General features: G+C 50.4%; 1 protein-coding gene across 4 annotated transcripts in view; it reads right to left on the bottom strand.

Moving 5' to 3' along the window:
- Nucleotides 1–21,231, bottom strand: part of BCORL1 (BCL6 corepressor like 1) — a 916,214-nt gene that overhangs the window by 231,121 nt on the left and 663,862 nt on the right. For all 4 annotated transcript variants that reach the window (XM_078688449.1, XM_078688448.1, XM_078688450.1 and 1 more), the window contains one exon: nucleotides 17,361–17,765. In XM_078688449.1, the coding sequence (XP_078544575.1) occupies nucleotides 17,361–17,765 (405 nt within the window). The remainder of the gene's footprint in view (nucleotides 1–17,360; nucleotides 17,766–21,231) is intronic.

Raw genomic sequence — 21,231 nt, 5'->3', positions numbered from 1 at the left:
CTTTGTTACAGTCAGCCAGCAGTCACTGATCTACTCACTGGAAACAAGAATGTGTTTTCTCAGACAAAGTTAACCCCCTACCTCACCAACCACCACCACCTCGTCCACAGGGGAACAACTAGATCCCAGAACCTCCATATTTCCTATGGAAAAACACAAGACTCCATCTTGTCCCCCATATTCTCCATAATCGGCATGCAACCCCTCAGATATACACCCACTTATGGCAGCCTCATGTCATCCAATGCAATGATGACACACAACTTTACATACAAATCTCCACTGCTCATGACATTCAGCAACTCAAACCTTGCTTCAAACTTGTTCAGAACAGGATGTGCAGCACCCCTCTGAAGCTCAATTCAACCACAATGGAATTCCCGGTATTCGCTATCAGCAATAAACAGCTACAAATTAAAGCCTGAATTTCCACAATGAACCTGCAGATTATCACTTCTGAGCGGACAGTTTTTCTTATATGAAAATATCACTAAAAAACCAAAGCAGTATGGTACCAACCCGCCATCCTGAGGCAAAAGAAGGCTTTACTCCTATAAGCCAAATTCACAACAGCAGTCCAGGCCTTAATTTCCTAAGACCTGAATGGAGATAATGCTATGACCATAGTTGGATACCACTCAGACTCAACCAAGAAGTTGAGTGGAGCGGTGTGAGTAGGTGAGATCATCACTGCCTTTATAACATGACAAATCAATGGGACTTCAGATAAGCTGTCCACAGTCCTCTAATGGGTCCTCTCTCTAGGTTCTGAACAGGGAAGAATTACAGTTTCTGGCAAGAGAACAAAGTGTATACATCTGATCTCATGTAAGGGAGGTCTAGATAACTACATCAATACCAAGTTCAATACTACCTTACACACATGATTTCCACACAACCTAACACCGACCATGATATGAAGTTGTAAAAAGAGCCCCAGTCCTGATGAATGCCACAGACCTGACTAGGCTACTAGTGGCAAGAAACATGCTGACTAAGTAGACAAAATGGGTAGTAAATCGTCCTTTTGATTTTACATACCAAAGAGTGCAAAGAATAAATGTAGATTTACTCAACTTTAAGTATTTTTACTCTGTAAGGGGCTTGCACAGTACCACATTTTTATTGTCATATACTTCAAGATAAGAAAGACAGAGGTCAGGCTGAAACACACTCTCCCCAAACCGTGGGAGTCCAATCCCATTGTTTGCAATCGACTGTGGGGTGAACAGCAAACCCTACCACGAAGAACGCCAAATCGTGTGGGTGAAGACCCAGAGTGCTAGACACAACGTTGTCTAAATATAAAATAAGAACTGCAGGAATGTGTTTGCTGTGGAACACCGATGTCTAACACCATTTTAGTCTGGTCTGATTTTCTATTTGAAGTTTTAATTTGAGTAGAGAGGGTGGGAGACAGGCCCTATAATTACATGTTGCTCCTCCATTATTGTTTAAATTGCACCAATATTAGTCTGTGCCTTAAACCTATGGTGTCTGGCTTGAGGATTTTACAGCCCTGTTTGTAGATTGGGTCAGTTAATATGGCAAGAAGTGCTAGACAGAAAGAGACAATATCCCCAGTTGAAAATATTTTGGGTTTCTGTCCTGAAATTCCTGGCTTTGGGTTTAAGGCTGAATGCTGGACAGTTCAATGGATTAGAGACTGCAGGGATCCAAAAATCATTTTAGGCAAACAATGGGAAAAAAAGCAACTCGTAATAAAAACAACTGAAACGCCGATTTACCTGGTCTTAAATCACTTGCATTAGTAAATATTTCAAGTCCACTCTAAACTGGTGATATAATATTACCCTATTGTATCATGATCAGGTCCAGTTGATATACCTTTACATCTACCGCTCATGAACCCTTAAAATAAACTCTCCCCATTACCCCTACCTGTCCTGGAATACTAAAAACCCCTACCCATCCCTGAACCTGAAAGAAACCCTTACCACCCTTTTCTTCTACCTGTCCCTGAACCCTAAAAAACCCTTACCTTCTTTTATTTCTACCCTCCTTTACCATTACCCATCTCCTAATCCTTACCCATTCCTTAACCCTTTAACTTCTTTTTAATGATGTAATATTTATTTTATTTGTAAAATAAAGACTTACACGTGGGGTAAAGTAACAGACAGGGGCCTACACGATACTTAACTGTATGGTATTTACCTGCAGAGAAAAGACAGCAGGATAAAGACTACTTACCATTTGCGAGATTAGTGGCACTGCCTTGACTAACCCATAAACCACACAAAACTGAATAAGCCTGGCTAAGTGGGTTTATTCATTTAACCTATGTATGATGGCCCAAACAACATACGCCTAAGGAACAGAATTAAGGGCCTCATGTACTAATATTCCATATGCAAAAACTGATCGCAAATCGTGCATTAACTTCTACAAATCAAATTGTTTTTTGCGAACAGAAAGAAATGCGTTACTTACCTGTAACTGCAGTTATCCAGTATTGGTATCTTTCATAGATTCAAATGCCTGAATCATTCCCAGTTGTCGGGGTGGGAGTCCCCGGTACATAATAACAGTAATGTCATATAGACATATACATACTAATAGGCCAGAGGCCTCACATTAGTAACCTATCCAAGTCCTTTTGTAAAAAAAGGACCAAACTTTGGCCAGGAGCCTATCAGCTACTACCACCCTCTAGAACCTTTCTGGAAGGAGCCCTAGTCCCTCAGATTTTCGTAAGCACGGTGCTAAGTAGTACCTACTGAGAGAACTAAGGTGAGCCCTTCCAGGGGAGGCGGGTGGGTTGCATGTGAATCTATGAAAGATACCAATACTGGATAACTGCAGTTACAGGTGAGTAACGCATTTCTTATCCAGTATTATGGGTATCTTTCATAGATTCACATGCCTGAATCAGAGTAGCAAGCAGTAGGCAGCACATTTCGTATAACATAGCATGTAAGACACTTAATAATAACTTATCAATAGTGCAACACAATAAACTGCAAACAGTAGCAGGATAAGAAATGTGCAATTAGGTAATAGGAAGGTGGGATGAAAGGAAGAAGGCTCACCTCTAATGAAATAGATGACGGAGCACCGCCTGTCCCACTGCTGCATCCTTCATAAGTTTCGAATCCAAGCAGTAGTGCTTGGTGAACGTATGTGGTGTCTTCCATGTCGCCGCTCTGCAAATGTCGACAATGGGTACCCCAGAAAAAAGCGCCATGGAGGTGGAGACCGCTCTAGTGGAATGAGCCCGAACCTTGGAGGGCAGAGGATGTCCCGCCTGCTGATGGCAGAAGGCGATGGCCGCAGAGATCCATCTTGAAATGCTCTGCTTTGACAATGGTAGGCCCTTCCTGGGCCTGCTGAAGGCAATGAATAATTGGTTGGACTTCTATGAATGTAGAATTTCAGACAACTTTTCAGATCTAAGGAATGTAGAGATCTCTCAGCTGCTGAAGATGGATTCGGGAAGAAAGATCTCAGGACAATAGGCTCGTTTAGATGAAAAGCAGACGGAACCTTTGGTATGAATTTGGGGTTAGTTCGTAGAATGACCCTGTCCTGTTTGAACTGAAGGAACGGGTCTTGAATAGAGAAAGCCTGCAGTTCACTCACCCTCCTTGCGGACGTGAGAGCCAGCAAAAGAGCTGTTTTCCATGACAAGTATTTGAGATCTGCTTTATGCATTGGCTCAAAGGGGTGTTTCATCAACTGAGCCAAAACGACATTGAGTCGCCATGTAGGTGGTAAAGGTTTTATTGGAGGATAAGTCCTGAATAAGCCTTTCAGAAACTGCTTGACCAGCCTATTGGACCATAGGGAAATACCAGACGAAGAGTGCCTGAACCAAGATATGGCTGCCAGGTGGACTTTGATTGAGGCATGGGCCAATCCCGAGTTGGCCAGGTGAAGCAGGTAAGGCAGAAGTTGTGCCGGAGATGACGAGAACGGGTGCAGTTTGTTAGCTTTACACCACAAACAGAATCTCTTCCACTTAAGGGAATACGTCTTATTAGTACTGTCAGCCTGGGCCCGGGCTAAGACGACTCTGCAGTCCTGAGGAATATCTAGGTCCTGGAACTCTCTGAACTCAGGAGCCAAGCCGATAATCTGAGAGATGTCGGATCTGGATGCTGGACTTGCCCCTGGTTCATAGTGAGGAGATGCGGGTAAGGCCTGAATGGAATCGGAGGCTCCAGCGACAGAATGTGTAGCTCTGTAAACCAGTGTTGGCGCGGCCACGCTGGGGCTACCAGGATCAGGGTGCAATGCTCCGCTTTCAGTTTCCGTAGGACCCTGGGGATCAGGGGAAATGGAGGAAATGCGTAAGCAAATACGTTGCACCATGCCATCGAAAATGCATCCCCGAGAGATCCTCTCTGGGGAAGCCAGCTTGCATAATGTTGGCATTTTGCGTTGATCTCCGTCGCAAACAGATCCAAGCGAGGTCTGCCCCATCGGGAGAATACTGCGTCGAGAGCATGTTGGTCGAGCTCCCACTCGTGACAAATGTAGCGTTGTCTGCTTGGAGAGTCCGCCAGGGTGTTGTCAGCTCCTGGGACCACTCCGCTCTCAGCTAAATGTTGTGGTGGAGTAGCCACTTCCAAATTTGCTGTGATTCTTGAGACAACATCATGGATCGAGTTCCCCCCTGCTTGTTTAGATAGTGCATTGTGGTGGTGTTGTCCGTCCTCACAAGCACTGGGGAGTTCCTGATCCGGGGCAGGAATGCTCGAAGTGCCAGGTATACTGCCCTCAGCTCTAGCAGGTTGATGTGGAGTTGTTTTTCTGCCAGCGACCACTGGCCGTGTATCTGAAGTTCCTGCAGGAACGCACCCCATCCTTCCAATGATGCATCTGTTGTTATCATGTGAGGGGAGATTGGAAGTAGGAATGGAAGGTCCTGGTTCAGGTTTCTTGTTTGAAGCCACCAGTGCAGGGCCTTCACCATGAACGGAGTGATCTTGATAAGATCGTCAAAGGATCCCGTACACTGGATCCACTGAGATGATATCGCCTCCTGTAAGGGACGCATACGGAGGCGGCAGTGTGGTATTAGGAGGATATTGGAGGACATCATTCCTAGCAATGACTTGAAGAGTCGCACCTTGATGGCCTTTTTGACCTGAATGCGGGCTGCCAGAGACCTCAGTTTGACCGGACGCTCCTGTGATGGGAAGGCCTTCTCCTGATGCGTGTCTAAAATTGCTCCCAGGAAAGTGAGGCGTTGAGAGGGCTGCAAAAATGACTTTTCCTGGTTGAGTGCAAGTCCCAGGCTCTCGAAGAGTTGAAGACAGGCGTTGGCAGATCTGCTCACGCCTTCTAGAGTAGGAGACTTGATGAGACAATCGTCCAAGTAGGGGAATACCTGGTGATGGTGCTGGCGAAGGTATGCTGCCACTGGAGATAGGCATTTTGTAAAAATGCGTGGCGCCGACTTTAGGCCGAATGGCAACACTCTGAATTGGTAGTGTCTGCCCGCCACTACAAACCTTAGGTATTGGCGGTGACTTTTGTGGATGAGTATGTGAAAATAGGCGTCCTGGAGGTCTAAGGACACCATAAAATCTTTGGAGTTGAGTAGCTTTAACACTTCCTGAATGGATACCATACGGAACGATTGTTTCTTGAGGTATCTGTTGAGGTTTCTGAGATCCAATATAGGTCTGCATTTCTTCTCCTTTTTCCGTATTAGGAAGAACCGGGAATAGAATCCTTTCCCCCTCTGACCTCTGGGAACTCTTTCTACTGCTCCTTTCTGGAGCATTAGTGAGAGTTCCGCTTGAAGGAGATGCAGATTCTTGTGCTGCATGGGACCTGGGGGATTCGAAGGAGGAGTTTCCACGAACTCCAGAGTATGGCCAAAACGAACCAGCTGGAGGACCCAACGATCCGTCATTATTCTTTGCCAATTGTGGAGGAAGTTGGAAATTTTCCCTCCAACTACGTAATGTGGAGAAGAAGTGGAGGCCTGTTGGAGAAAGAAGCCATTGTCTTCTGGTAGAGTCCTTCTTTCCTCCTCTCCCTCGAAAGGACGACTTATTGTACGAGGACTGGCCTTGTTGCTGCCTCTGTTGGTATTGAGGCTTGTAGTGCTGGGACGAGCCGTAGGAGGATTTGTATCCCTGATAGCCACCTCTTGTCTGCTGGCCTCTTCCTCTGGAGCCCCGATAGGAAGTATTTTTGTACTGGTGGTCATTGGCGGTGGGATGCTGTCAGCCACAGCAGACACCTCTGCCGACTTAGTCGACGACGCTACCGCCGTCGACGAAGTCGGCAGAGGTTTCTTCGTCGACGGCAGCGTCGACGCTGGAGCTGTCGTCGATGGCTTCGTCGACGACTTCGTTGTCGATGGCCTCGTCGACGCTGGTGTCGACGTCGATGGCTTCGTCGATGACGATGGCTTCGACTTCGTCGACGTGGAAACTATCATCGACAGACGCGTCGTCGATGCTTTTTTGACAGGAATTATAGATGTCACAGACCTACCCGTCGACGACGATGCTGAGGTAGTTGTCGACAAGGTAGTGAAGGCCGATGCTGTTGACGTAGAGATGGTTACTGTCGACACTGTCACAGGCATGGCAGAAGACACCAACACAGGCTTCTTCAAGGTGGCTTTGTGAGGAGAAGTCTTAACTGCCATGGTTTTTGGACGACCCTCTGAAGACTTTGGCGTCTTCTTTTGAGGTGGCATATCAGACGGACCTGGAGAAGTCTGTCTTGGCCTTTTGGCAGAGGAGTGTGAGCTCCTGAAGGAACACTCGCTCTCACCTGAAGAGACTATTTGCTCCTTGTCCTTTAGTCTCTGAAGCCACAGAAGCAGGCGTCCTTCTCTATCTTTTAAAGTCGTGAAAGAGAAAGTGCGGCAGACCTTACAATCCTTGGCAGAATGTTCAGGGTAGAGACAGTAGAGGCAGTCCTCATGCTTGTCATCTACATGTAGTCTCAGCTTACTACACGAGGCACAGGGTCTAAAGAGCCCTTTTTTAGGAGTGGTAGACATAGTTGCTCTAGCACTCCTCCACAAGAGTAAATTTTGAAGAGAAAAAATATGGAAAAAATCCAGAAATACCAGAAAGCTGAGCAGAGCTCAGTGGAGACTCCCTTAGCACGACGTGCGGTAGAAAATCTGAGGGACTAGGGCTCCTTCCAGGAAGGTTCTAGAGGGTGGTAGTAGCTGATTGGCTCCTGGCCAAAGTTTGGTCCTTTTTTACAAAAAGACTTGGATAGATTATTAATGTGAGGCCTCTGGCCTATTAGTATGTATATGTCTATATGACAGTACTGTTGAACAAGTTACTTACCTTCGGTAACGATATATCTGTAAGAAACAGTAGTTAGTATTAGATTCCTTACCTTAGAATATCCCCAGGCGTCAGTCTGGATCCGGAAACTTTTGCGTAGCAGTACCCCTGCGCGTCGGTAGGCGTCGTCTGCAGGCGTCCCCTGCGGCTCCGCGTCGTCGGCGTCGTGCGCCGTGATGACGTCGCTGGAGTATATAGACGCCGCCTCCGCGCGCTGACGTCAGTTCTTTGCACACAGCTTTTCCGCGCCAGAACACGCAGAGCCATGTGAGAACCAACACTGGTGCCATGTGAAACTAGGGCCCTGAAAGGGATGTCCTTAACCCTAGGTATCAGTTCGCAGAACGGGGAGGATGGGTGGGGCGGTAAGGAATCTAATACTAACTACTGTTTCTTACAGATATATCGTTACCGAAGGTAAGTAACTTGTTCATCTGAAAGAAACAGGTTAGTATTAGATTCCTTACCTTAGAATAGATACCCCAGCAATACCAACCCCGGTGGTGGGTCTGCGAACCAATACAATCCTACACCAGAAAGTCCTGGAGGACCGAACGGCCAAAGAAGCCATCCCTCCGGACTTGACTGTCCAGGCAGTAGTGCCTCGCAAAGGTGTGCAGCGAGGCCCACGTAGCCGCCTGGCAAATGTCCTGCAAAGGGACTCCCCGGCCCAGGGCAGTAGTAGCCGCCGTGGCACGAGTGGAATGGGCCCTCAGCCCAACAGGAGGCTCCTTCCGAGCCAAAGAGTAGCATGCTTTGATGCACAGGACGACCCATCAAGAAATGGTTCGTTTCTGTACCGCCCTTCCCTTCTTCTCACCCACGTAGCCAACAAACAGTTGGTCATCCACCCGGAACTGGCGTGTGCGATCCATATAAAATGAAAGCGCACGTTTTGGGTCCAGACGATGGAGCCGCTCTTCATCTTTTGAAGGATGCGGAGGCGGGAAGAAGGAAGGCAAGGTGATGGACTGCCCGATGTGAAAAGCAGAAACTACTTTGGGCAGGAAAGAAGGTCTAGTTCTAAGAACCACCTTGTCAGGATGAACGGACAAGAAAGGAGGTTTCACAGAAAGAGCCTGGAGCTCACTCACTCTCCTGGCAGAGGTGATGGCAACCAGGAAGGCCGTCTTTAAAGTGAGAAGACGGAGAGGACAGGAATGAAGCGGCTCAAAGGGAGCGCACATCAAGAAGGTCAGAACCAGGTTCAAGTCCCACTGAGGCATCACGAACGGAACAGGAGGAAACATGTGCGTGATGCCTTTCAAGAATCTCAGTACAATAGGGGACTTGAACAAAGATGGCTGATCAGGTAGCCTTAAGAAGGCGGAAAGGGCAGAAAGGTAGCCCTTGATAGTGCCCAGAGCAGAGCCCTGCTGGGCAAGAGAAAGAAGGAAGAGGAGAACTTCAGAAAGGGGAGCAGAGAGAGGATCCACAGCCTTTGCTGTGCACCATGCCACAAATCTGTTCCACCGGCAGGCGTATACCGACTTCGTGGAGGGACGCCTGGCTGCCAGAATCACATCACAGACTTCAGGAGGCAAGTCAAATGGCCTCAACTGTCGCCGCTCAATCTCCAAGCATGGAGGTGGAGACTGGACAGGTTCGGGTGGAGGACCGTCCCCTGCTGCTGCGACAGAAGGTCCTCCTGAAGGGGCAGGCGGATCGAGGGACCGACTGACATGCTGAGTAGCTCGGGATACCAGTACCTTCGAGCCCAGTCCGGAGCCACAAGGATAACTTGGGCCCGGTCGCGCCTGATCTTCTTCAGCACTCTGGGCAGAAGTGGTATAGGCGGAAAGGCGTACAATAGACCGCAACTCCACTCGCGCCGAAAGGCGTCGCCGAGCGAGTGCCGTCTTGGAAACTCCAACGCGCAGAACTGATGACATTGCGCGTTCTCTTCTGTGGCGAATAGATCTAACCAAGGCTCTCCCCATTGCAGAAAGAGGCCTTTCGCCACGTCCGAGTTCAGACGCCATTCGTGATCCACCGAGCACCGACGGCTGAGTTCGTCCGCCCTGGCGTTCAGAGAACCTGCCAGGTGTTGAACCGTCAGAGTCACGCCCTGACGTTCCAGCCATTGCCAGAGACGCAGGGCCTCCTGGCAAAGGGTCCACGACCCCACTCCGCCCTGTTTGTTGCAGTACCACATGGCGGTGGTGTTGTCCGTGAACACCTGCACTACACTCCCGTTGACAATGGGGAGGAATGCCTTCAGTGCTAGGCGAATCGCCCGCAGCTCCAACATGTTGATATGGAGCCGGGACTCCGCCGGAGACCAGATGCCTCTGATCTCCGCCTCTCCCAAGTGGCCTCCCCAGCCCTGGAGGGACGCGTCCGTCACAACTACGTGCTCCGGTTGGGGAAGGGAGAGGGATCTGCCCCTGACCCAATCGCGGTCCGTAAGCCACCACTGCAACTGTCTCGCAGTGCCCTCCGAGATCAGGACGTGGTCGGATAGGTTGCCCTGATGCTGGGCCCACTGAAACTTCAGGTCCCACTGCAGAGCCCGCATCCGCCACCTGGCGTGATGCACCAGAAGGATGCAGGAGGCCATCAGCCCCAGAAGCCGCAGCGTCAACCTGACCGAGACCCGGGATAACGGCTGAAAGATGGGAATCAAAGCCTGAATATCCCGGACCCGCCGTTCCGGAGGATAAACCCGAAACTGCGCCGAGTCGAGAACCGCTCCGATGAAAAGGAGCTGTTGAGAGGGGCACAGGTGTGATTTCGGCACGTTGATGGAAAACCCCAGCTCGTGCAGGAGGTCTGCCGTCATCTGGAGGTGGTGGACGACTGTCTGGGGCGAGCCCGCCTTCAACAACCAGTCGTCGAGGTAGGGGAAGACTGAAACCCCTAACCGGCGCAGATGAGCTGCGACCACCGCCATCACTTTCGTGAACACCCGTGGGGCGCTGGTAAGGCCGAATGGGAGCACGATAAACTGAAAGTGCTCGCGGTCTACCGTGAACCGCAGGTAACGCCGGTGGGCCGGCAGGACGGGGATGTGAAAATACGCATCCTGCAAGTCCAACGCTACCATCCAGTCTTGCGGGTCTAGAGCAGCCAAGACCTGAGCCAAAGTCAACATCTTGAACTTCTCCTTCCGGAGGAAGCCGTTGACGTTCCGTAGATCCAAGATAGGACGCAGGCCCCCCTTGTCCTTCTTGGGCACCAGAAAGTAGTGGGAGTAGCAACCACACCCTACTTCTGGCCCAGGAACGCGCTGGATGGCCCCCTTGGCCAAGAGGGCCGTAACTTCCTCCTGCAGAAGTGTCAAGTGGTCCCCCGACACACGGTGGTTCTGCGGTGGCATGGCTGGAGGAGTGTTCTCGAAGGGGAGGGAGTAGCCCCTTCGGACGAGCTGCAGCACCCACCTGTCCGAGGTGATAGTGCGCCAGCGGGAGTGGTGATGGCGAACCCTGCCACCCACTGGCCTCACATGGGCCCGAAAGCCCGGACTAGGAGGATTTGGAGGCTGCTGCGGGGGGAGGTGTGGCCTGACCTCGCCGCTGTCCCCGACCGCCACCACGGCGGAATCCACGGCCGCCACCGAGTTGAGAAGTGTTCTGCGGTGCGTGGCTGGCAGCACGTGTGGGACCGCCCCTTCCGTGGCCACGAAAGGAGCGAAACGAACCCGTTTGCTGGCGCTGGGTCGAGAGACCCAAGGACTTGGCCGTGACCCTGGAGTCCTTGAAGCGCTCAAGCGCGTTGTCCGCTTTGTCGCCAAACAGGCGACTGCCATCGAACGGCATGTCCATCAGGGCATTCTGGACATCCGGCGAAAAATTGGCGGATCTCAGCCAGGCGTGGCGACGAATCGCCACCGTCGTGGACATCGCTCTGCCCAGCGAGTCGGTCGTATCAAGACCACACCTGATCGAATACCTCGCCGCATCCCGGCCTTCAACCATAGTCTGGCCGAGCTTGTCCCGTACCTCCTGCGGGCATTGCGGCAGACACTCCGCGACCGTATCCCACAGAGAGTGGGTGTAGCAGCCCAAGAGGCATGCGGTATTGCAAGACCGCAGTCCCGCACTCAGGGACGAGAAGACCTTCTTGCCAAACTGGTCATACCTCTTTGACTCCCGGTCGGGCGGGGCCGACGGGAATGCGGATTGGGATGTGGAGGCCTGGATCACCAGACTCTCAGGGGTGGGATGGGTGGACAGAAACTTAGGGTCGTCCGAACACGGACGGTGGCGCCTGTCAACGTTCCTGTCAACAGGCGAACCTGAAGCGGGCCTGGACCACGTGCCCAACAGAACGTCCGTCAAGGCTTCATTAAACGGCAGCAGAGGCTCCTGTGGGCATGACTGCGGTTTGAATACCTCGGTGAGGATGTTAGGCTTCACCTTTGCGACGGGGAGCTCAAGGTGCAAGGCCTTGGCAGCCCTCATCAGCACCACAGAGTAGGCAGCCCCAGCCTCCGACGCCACAGTGGGAGGCGAGACAAAACCAGGGTTAGGCGATTCGTCTAGACCACTGGCATCACCCAAGTCACCTGCCCAGTCCACGTCGTACTGACAGTCGCGTGTCAGAGGGTCCTCAGACCCCTCCCAACCCTCTACATAATCTCCATCATCTCCGTACTCGGATTCGACGATGTAGACCGGCTCCTCGGGGTCAATGGGCCCCATCGGCGCCGGACTCGGCGTCGGGCGACGCCGGTCCGACTCCGCGTCCGGAACTGGAGAGGAAATGGGGGTGGCGCCGCCCGGAGCCGGAGCCCCGACGCCGGCCGGAACCGGCGTCGGAGTAACGGCGCCGCGCGGAGGCGGCACCACGGGTTGCCCCGATGGAATCGACGCCGGAGAGGCCGGGTGACCAGCCGGCGACGACCCTGAAGGGCCCAGCGGCGCCGGGGCCAGAGCCGCCGGCGGCGTCGGGGCCGGAGCACCCGACGGCGTCGGTGCAGGAGCACCCGAACCGCTCGGGCCCCCGGACGGGACCACCGGGCCCGCAGGCGCCGTAGGCCCCGTCGGAGTAAACAGCGCCCTCATGGCCATGAGGAACTCCTCTATCTCCTCGCGCGACGCGCCTTGCCCAGGGACCGACGGGTATGGAGCAGGCAGCGTCGGCGACCCACGCGGAGCCGCGGGGGTGGGGCCACCCGAACCCCCGGCCGCATCGTGCGAGCGTCGGGGGGAGTCGGGGGTGCGATGACGATGCCCCGACTTCTTGTGTCGCTTACCTGAGGAACCGGAGGAGTGGTGACGACTTCCGGAGCGCTCGTGGCGGCTCCGCGACCATTCTCTCGACCGCTCCCTCGACCTCCGGCCGGACCGGGACCGCTCTCGACGCGGGGCCGACATCCGGAACTCGAGCAGCTTGCGGGACCGCTCCCGCCTAGCCTTGCTCGTCAAGGCCCGGCAGTCGACGCAGGACTCGACGTCGTGGTCCGCGCCCAGGCACTGGAGGCAGAGTCGATGGTGGTCGGTGACCGACATCAGGCGGTCGCACCCGTCACAGTTTTTAAACCCGGGCATCCTACCGGCACCAAAAAAGTTAGAGTTAGAGTTATCAAAAAACTAGGTCAAAAGACCGGAGTACTGCTCTTCGGATCTGCGCTAACTGGCGCGGAAAAAAGAACTGACGTCAGCGCGCGGAGGCGGCGTCTATATACTCCAGCGACGTCATCACGGCGCACGACGCCGACGACGCGGAGCCGCAGGGGACGCCTGCAGACGACGCCTACCGACGCGCAGGGGTACTGCTACGCAAAAGTTTCCGGATCCAGACTGACGCCTGGGGATATTCCAAGGTAAGGAATCTAATACTAACCTGTTTCTTTCAGATATTATGTACCGGGGACTCCCACCCCGACGACGGGGAATGATTCAGGCATGTGAATCTATGAAAGATACCCATAATACTGGATAACTTGTATATAGGTGTGTTAAAAAAAATATGAATTGCAGGACGTTGAAGAACGACCTGGCAAATTAAGATTTATTAGGAAGGTCACAACTTGTGACCGTTTGCGATTGGCCACAGTCACACTTATAGTTGCTTGCAACGGTCAGCAGACCAACAAGTGTGTGACTGTGTTTAAATAAAGAAAACTTTTTTTTTTAAATATAGCCCGTTTTCCTTATAGGACGGGGCACTACATTTAAAATAAAAAAAGTTTCTGGTTCCAAAAAGGTTCACTGAGAATTGGCAGTGATCCTGTCAACTCTCCCTGAAACTTTTTCAAGATTCACTAAGGGGAGAAGGGTCCAAAGCGTACCTTTGTGAATCAGATACCACCTCTTCGAGGTGTCAGTATCTGATCAAACCATTTATACATTGCTCTCTGACTCGCAAATAGGCCCCTTTCATTACCTCTCCTATGTGGGTTTTTAGACAGGATTGCAAAAGCCTTTTACAAGATTAAAAGAATTTTCTGACTTGTAAAAGGGTTTTGGTACATAAAGAAAAGCTCTTATAATTGTACACTTTTAAAATGATGCCAGTCCTGGGAGGAAGAATTCAATAGGGTGCTTCATGACTGAGTGGGCGAGGGCTCTCAAATATCCCTGATACTGGTACAAACATGTCCAATTCTATATCATACATAGAGCATATATTTCCCCCAAACTTTTAAACAGAATTTTCCATGGGGCCGTTGACAGATGTAACTCACCGATGGCGGATCTCAAACATAAGATTTGGACTGTCCCTGTTTACACTCCTAATGGGGTGGAATGTCTGGAAAACTTGTGTCAATCACTCACTTGCCAAGGCTGGATATGTGGGGAATAGCAACTGTGGGTATCTATAAAGACTATAAAAAAGGGAAGGTTGCCATTCGATTTTATGATTCATCTCTGATCGCCATGAATCGCATCATCACAAGGATTTGGTAAAGTCTCAAACCTCCTTCCAAGGCGGCCTGGTGGTGTTCACTGACCACCTGTGCAAGAGCAGAATCTCTGGCACTCCACAGGGTTAGCGGTTCAAAGCAAGCAACACCATTCAATTGCTCACCTATATGATGAACTTCTCTCCGAATTTGTGGTGACCCTGCCCGAAGGTGCCAAGTCCCCATGAACCAGTCCTTTCATTTGGAGGGTGTTCTCCACCACTGGTGTGGAAGTACACTCCTCCACTTCATCTTAGCCAAGAGTCATCCAGGTTGTTGCCGGTTTCTGCTATGTAGACCCTATCAGGTTCCTCTAGACTTTCGGGCATCTAGTCAAAATTCTTTTGGGTTTCTTGACTCACTTATCTTGCATTGCCAAAGGGGCCACACACCTAGTTCCCTGGCAATGTACACACTAATGGGTTAATCAGTCCCTCCCTACTCTTTCTTGCTCCAAGTTATCCCTCCCACTTCACCATGATCTTTTCTAGGTTTCTAATTATCAGCTGGAGGGATATAACATTTCTACCTGAGGTTTATTTTTCCTACCAAAGCTATATAGCACGATGCATGGTTCTGGTCATTACAACCTTGGTGTATTTCTCTTTTACTGAATAACACCCACTAAACTATCTACAAAAAACAACTTCTTGAAATGAAACCCATGAACCGTTCAGGCCTACCCCATCCGTCTCTCAACCCTAAAACGTGCACAAACAAAAAATAAATAGCTTTATAAATTACAACATACAGATCATCAATCTGCACCAACATCAATTTCCGAAAAAACATCATTCGTTATCGATATTACATTGTTACAGCAAAGTGCCCATTCTTGTTAAAGGCACTTACAATTACCCATGAACATGTATATTCTAGCGCAGTAACGTGTGCACCCTGCACAAATAGTAAGGAACTGCATCGAAACATTGCTTTCGATAGCATTGCCAAATAAGGCAAGAATGTCTAGCACATTTATGCTTCAAAAAACGCAGTAAATAAACATGCTGGCACCAAACATGGTGACTAAGAAGCACTGTCCTACAAGCAGATGCACAGAAATAACAGATTTGGTGAAGGCAAACGACGACTATTCTCATTCATTAAGGTAACTTCTTGGTACACAGTCCTGAACTGGAACTCTTGCCTCCAGCTGCTTTCTCTCACTTTGGTTGCCCAAGACTACAGATTGCTGTAACCTGGGCTATTGAATTGCGTCAGTCATTAAAGCTACTGCATGGTAATAGACACAAATATTTTAGTATGTTTGATTCCAGTTCCCTTAAATTACACTTTACTCCTTGTTAGCTGTGTTAAAGTCAGCTACATACATAGTACAACATGCGCACAGTACCAGGAACTGAACAGGTTCTTGATCAGCACCTCGATTTTGACTTCTATGAAGGGCATCGAAGAACAGCCACACGCCCATCATACAACTAGAGCCACAATACAGTTGCTGTCTTTAGTCCATGAAAACAAGTGGGCTCTGTGAAATCTCACTGTTCATGAACAAATAAAAATAAATGCACACATGGTCAAAAGTATACTTCCCGAAAAGATAGCAAGTTGTGGAGAAAATACTAAATGCTAACCTTTAAAATGACGTTGAAGAAAGTAAGGGACTAGAAGGGAGTAAATGATGTTAAAGAATGTAATGCACTGGAAGGGAGAGCCACAGGGGAGTTTGCCGTAATGGCCGAGAAGCACATGTGCTACAACAAGCTCATGGCCAAACGAACAGTGCAAAACCTAAGTTAATCAAGCCTTTAAGAGGTGAAGAAAAGGCTCTTTTATTTATTTATTTAAAGGTAGTACCAGCTGAGTTGAGGGCCAAGTGGAGGATCTTGTAGTAGTACATAATACATTACATCCAAAAATGATTTCAAATGGTGTGCTTGAGCAGGATATTAGGGGTCCTTGAACTCCAGAGGGGTGATGAAGTTCGCCAACTGGAGAAATGAGATTGGTGCAAGAGTCATCATCTACAATAGCTCCTCCTGAACACAAAGTATGAAGAGGTAGAGAATCTTACAAAAACCATCAAACTTCATCAGTGCAAGTATTAGTTCAACTCTGACTGAGTTGTCAACCTTGTATCTCAGAAACAATGGAGGTCCTTGATCTCCTCCAGCAGAGAAGAGACTAGGTGAACATTAGGAGGGAAGCAAGGGAAGACCGGAGTGAAAAGTCTCTAAACCCCCATTTGACCACAGAAATGACCATAGGACCCAGAGTAATTACCCTAAAGACTGAGAGATTCAGAGTCAGTTTATTTTCCCAAGGAAATATGATCACTCTTTTTGGGATTCTAAATCGATTTTGCTGATTTTGATCAAAGGTGGAAATAAAAGAGATTGCTTAGAGGGACACTGTAGAAATGTCTGGCAAGTGCCTCACCATGAACCCATGCATTTTATTTAGTATGTGGGTCGATGTTGCACATAAAAGCTCTACAGCAGGAAGGCAGTTTATGCACCTTATTCGGATCCTATTGTGAAAAATGGATGCCCCACAGACCATACGCTTGCTGCTGTGACTAAATAGCTTAAAATAAAGCACAGCCGAAGCAAGAGGGCAGAACATGACCAACTACACACATTTTAGTAACAGAGTTATTTCCTGATTCCAGGCTCAACATTACACAGCACGTAAAGACAAGGTTATACTTAATTATCCATAGTTGGTCACCTTTCAGCTCCTCGTCAATACTGCACCTGGTTAAAAGGTCATTAGTCACATTCATTGGGTTTAAAAAAAAAGGAGTGGCCTGAGCAGGTCTTTTACAGGAAGGGAACTGTTGTGTTTGGGCTAAGCGTGAAAAGAAACACGAGGAACAGGGAAGAAAGTAATACTGAGTTAGGACGTACTGAATTAAGCAGACGCAACAGTTTTAAAGATCTAATAGGACTCAATCAAGTCTGTAAGAAAGCCAATCAAGCTAATAAGCAAGAGACTGCACAACACAATTTTAGGTGACAAAGATACATTCAACATATGACACAGAGAAAAAAGTTTCAATATGTAAATCACAGCTTAGACTCAACTAACATTAGCAGTCCTACACATGCCACAATTCTGGAGGAAGTGGAGGGTGAATGGTCCAGTACTGGGAGCGGGATCTTACATCTCAGCAGTTGGTACAGAAGAAGCAGTGTTGTAGACATTAACCCTTAACTGAACATAGGTAACCTAGAAATATAATTTATATCTACCTGCTTTGGCTTTCCTTCTTTTGTAGCAGTGGGCCATCTCCAACTCTTCCTCTCGTTCAGTTAGGTATTCTCCATTCTGGTACTTCCGGTTCTTCTGCCGTCTCCTCTTTCTCTTTTTCATATGTCCATCAACCTCCTCGTCACTTTCAAAGAGCGTCCAAAACGAACCAACAGGTTCAACCTTTTGGGAAACCTCACGTGCCCGTCTCAGGTTGTGGGATGGGCAAGAGATTTCCTCTTGCTGGGGTTCCTCTTTTATTTTCCGCTGCTGGTATCTGTTCACCCCATACACTTTCCTTCCTCTCCTCCTGTTTGAAGGCAGAACATCCTCCAGTGGTGGAAGCACCTCATCCAAGGCATTATCACACTCAGCTGCTATACTAGCAAAAGAGCTGTTTGCGCTTCCTGTAGAGAGAATAAAAATACAATCACTTAAAATCTTACAGTTCATTTTGCACACACAGTATAAGCAGAAATATTTTGCATATTTCCACTTTTTTTCAATACTAGTCACTTCTATTGACCATCTTAATTCTTTAAAGAACAAGTTACTTACCTTCGGTAACGATATATCTGTAAGAAACAGTGGTTAGTATTAGATTCCTTACCTTGGAATATCCCCAGGCGTCAGACTGGATCCGGAAATTTTTGCGTAGCAGTACCCTTGCGCGTCGGTAGGCGTCGTCTGCGGCTCCGCGTCCGTCGTCGGCATCGTGGGCGCCGTGATGACGTCGTCGGAGTACTTAGACACCGCCTCCGCGTGCTGATGTCAGTTCTTAGACACAGCTTTTCCGCGCCAGAAATGCAGAGCCATGTTAAAAACCAACACTGGTGCCATTGAAACTAGGGCCCTGAAAGGGGATGACCTTAACCCTAGATATCAGTTCGCAGAACGGGGAGAATGGGTGGGCCGGTAAGGAATCTAATACTAACTACTGTTTCTTACAGATATATCGTTACCGAAGGTAAGTAACTTGTTCATCTGAAAGAAACAGGTTAGTATTGAATTCCTTACCTTAGAAAAGATACCCCAGCAATACCAACCCCGGTGGTGGGTCTGCGAACCAATAATCACACCAGAAGGTCCTGGAGGACGGGATGGCCAAAGAAGCCATCCCTCAGGAGAGGCAGTAGTGTCTTGCAAACGTGTGCAGGGATGCCCACGTAGCTGCCTGACAGATGTCCTGCAAGGGGACTCCCCGGCCCAGGGCAGTGCTAGCCGCCGTGGCCCGAGTGGAATGGGCTCTCAGCCCAACAGGAGGCTCCTTCCTCGCCAAGGAGTAACATGCCTTGATACACAAGACGACCCACCGAGAAATGGTCTGCTTGTGCACCGCCCGTCCCTTCTTAGAGCCCGCGTAACCAACAAAGAGTTGGTCATCCACCCGGAACTGGCGTGTGCGATCTAGATAGAACGAAATCGCACGTTTTGGGTCCAGACGGTGGAGCCGCTCTTCCTCTTTAGAGGGATGCGGTGGCGGAAAGAAGGTGGGCAAGGTGATAGACTGCCCGATATGGAAGGCCGTGACAACCTTGGGCAGGAAAAATGGTGTAGTCCGCAACAAACCTTGTCCGGATGGACAGAAAGGAAAGGGGGTTTGGATGAAAGTCTGGAGCTCACTCACTCTCCTGGCAGAGGTGATGGCAACCAGGAAAGTAGTCTTCAGAGGAAGAAGGCGGAGAGGACAGTTGTGAAGTGGCACAAAGGGAGCGCACATCAGAAAGGTAAGAACAAGGTTGAAGTCCCACTGAGGCATCACAAAAGGAACAGGAGGGAACATGTGTGTGATGCCCTTCAGAAAACGAGTTACAATAGGGGACTTGAACAAGGAAGGCTGATCAGGCAGCCTTAGAAACGCTGAAAGGGCAGAAAGGTAGCCCTTGATAGTGCCCAGAGCAGAGCCCTGCTGGGCAAGAGAAAGAAGGAAGAGAAGAACCTCAGAAAGAGGGGCAGAAAGTGGATCCACAGCCTTTGCTGTGCACCATGCCACAAATGTATTCCACCTGCAGGCGTATACCGATTTTGTGGAGGGACGCCTGGCTGATAGAATGACATTACAGACTTCAGGAGGCAAGTCAAATGGCCTCAACTGTCGCCGCTCAATCTCCAAGCATGGAGGTAGAGACTGGACAGGTTCGGGTGGAGGACCGTCCCCTGCTGCTGCGACAGAAGGTCCTCCTGAAGAGGCAGATGAACCGGGGGATCGACTGACATACTGAATAGCTCGGGATACCAGTACCTTTGTGCCCAGTCCGGAGCCACAAGGATGACTTGGGCCCGGTCGCGTTTGATCTTCTTCAGCACTCTGGGCAGAAGTGGTATAGGCGGAAAGGCGTACAACAGACCGCAACTCCACTCGCGACGAAAAGCGTCTCCGAGCGAGTGCCGCCTTGGAAATTCCAACGCGCAGAACTGATGACATTGGGCGTTCTCTTCGGTGGCGAATAGATCTAACCAAGGCCCTCCCCACTGCTGAAAGAGGTCTTGCGCCACGTCCGAGTGCAGACCACATTCGTAATCCATCATGCACCGACGGCTGAGCTCGTCCGCCCTGGCGTTCAGAGAACCTGCCAGGTGTTGAACCACCAGGGTCACGCCCTGATGTTCCAGCCACTGCCAGAGGCGCAGAGCCTCCTGGCAAAGGGTTCACGACCCCACCCCGCCCTGTTTGTTGCAGTACCACATGGCGGTGGTGTTGTCCGTGAACCCTTGCACTACACTCCCCCGGACAGAGGGGAGGAATGCCTTCAGTGCTAGACAAATCGCCCGCAGCTCCAAAAGGTTGATATGGAGCCGGGACTCAGCCAGAGACCAGAGGCCTCTGATCTCCGCCTCTCCCATGTGGCCTCCCCAGCCCTGGAGGGACGCGTCCGTCACAACTACGTGCTCCGGTTGGGGAAGGGAGAGGGATCTGCCGCTGACCCAATCGCGGTCCGTGAGCCACCACTGCAGCTGTCTCGCAGTGCCCTCCGAGATCAGGACATGGTCGGATAGGTTGCTCTGATGCTGAGCCCACTGAAACTTCAGATCCCACTGCAGAGCCCGCATCCGCCACCGGGCGTGATGCACCAGAAGGATGCAGGAGGCCATGAGCCCCAGAAGCTGCAGCGTCAACCTGACCGAGACTCGGGATAAAGGCTGAAAGAGTGGAATCAGAGCCCGAATACCCCCGAACCCGCTGTTCGGGAGGATAAACCCGAAACTGCGCTGAGTCGAGAACCGCTCCTAAGAAGAGGAGCTTCTGAGAGGGGCACAGGTGTGACTTCGGCACATTGATGGAAAACCCCAGCTGGTGCAGGAGGTCTGGGGTTGGCTGACGACTGTCTGGGGCGAGCCCGCCTTCAACAACCAGTCGTCGAGGTAGGGGAAGACTGAAACCCCTAACCTGCGCAGATGAGCTGCGACCACCGCCATCACCTTTGAGAACATCCGTGGGGCGCTGGTAAGGCCGAAGGGGAGCACGGTAAACTGAAAGTGCTAGTGGCCAACCGTGAACCGCAGGTAGCGCCGGTGGGCCGGCAGGACGGGGATGTGGAAATAAGCGTCCTGCAAGTCCAACGCTACCATCCTGTCTCCTGGGTCCAGGGCAGCCAATACCTGATCCAGTGTCAGCATTTTGAATGTCTCCTTCCGGAGGAAGCCGTTGACGTTCCGTAGATCCAAGATAGGGCGTAGGCCCCCTTTGCCCTTCTTGGGTACCAGAAAGTAGTGGGAGTAGCAACCACACCCTACTTCTGGCCCAGGAACGCGCTCGATGGCCCCCTTGGCCTAGAGGGCCGTAACTTCCTCCTGCAGAAGTCGCAAATGATCCCCCGATACGCGGTGGTATTGCGGTGGCATGGCTGGAGGGGGTCGCCTCGAAGGGGAGGG

This window comes from Lissotriton helveticus, chromosome 4_1 (genome assembly GCF_964261635.1).
Source record: "Lissotriton helveticus chromosome 4_1, aLisHel1.1, whole genome shotgun sequence".
Taxonomy (NCBI): Eukaryota; Metazoa; Chordata; class Amphibia; order Caudata; family Salamandridae; genus Lissotriton; species Lissotriton helveticus.
The sequence above is the reverse complement of the archived record's forward strand: the minus strand, read 5'-3'. Positions and strand labels throughout refer to the sequence as shown.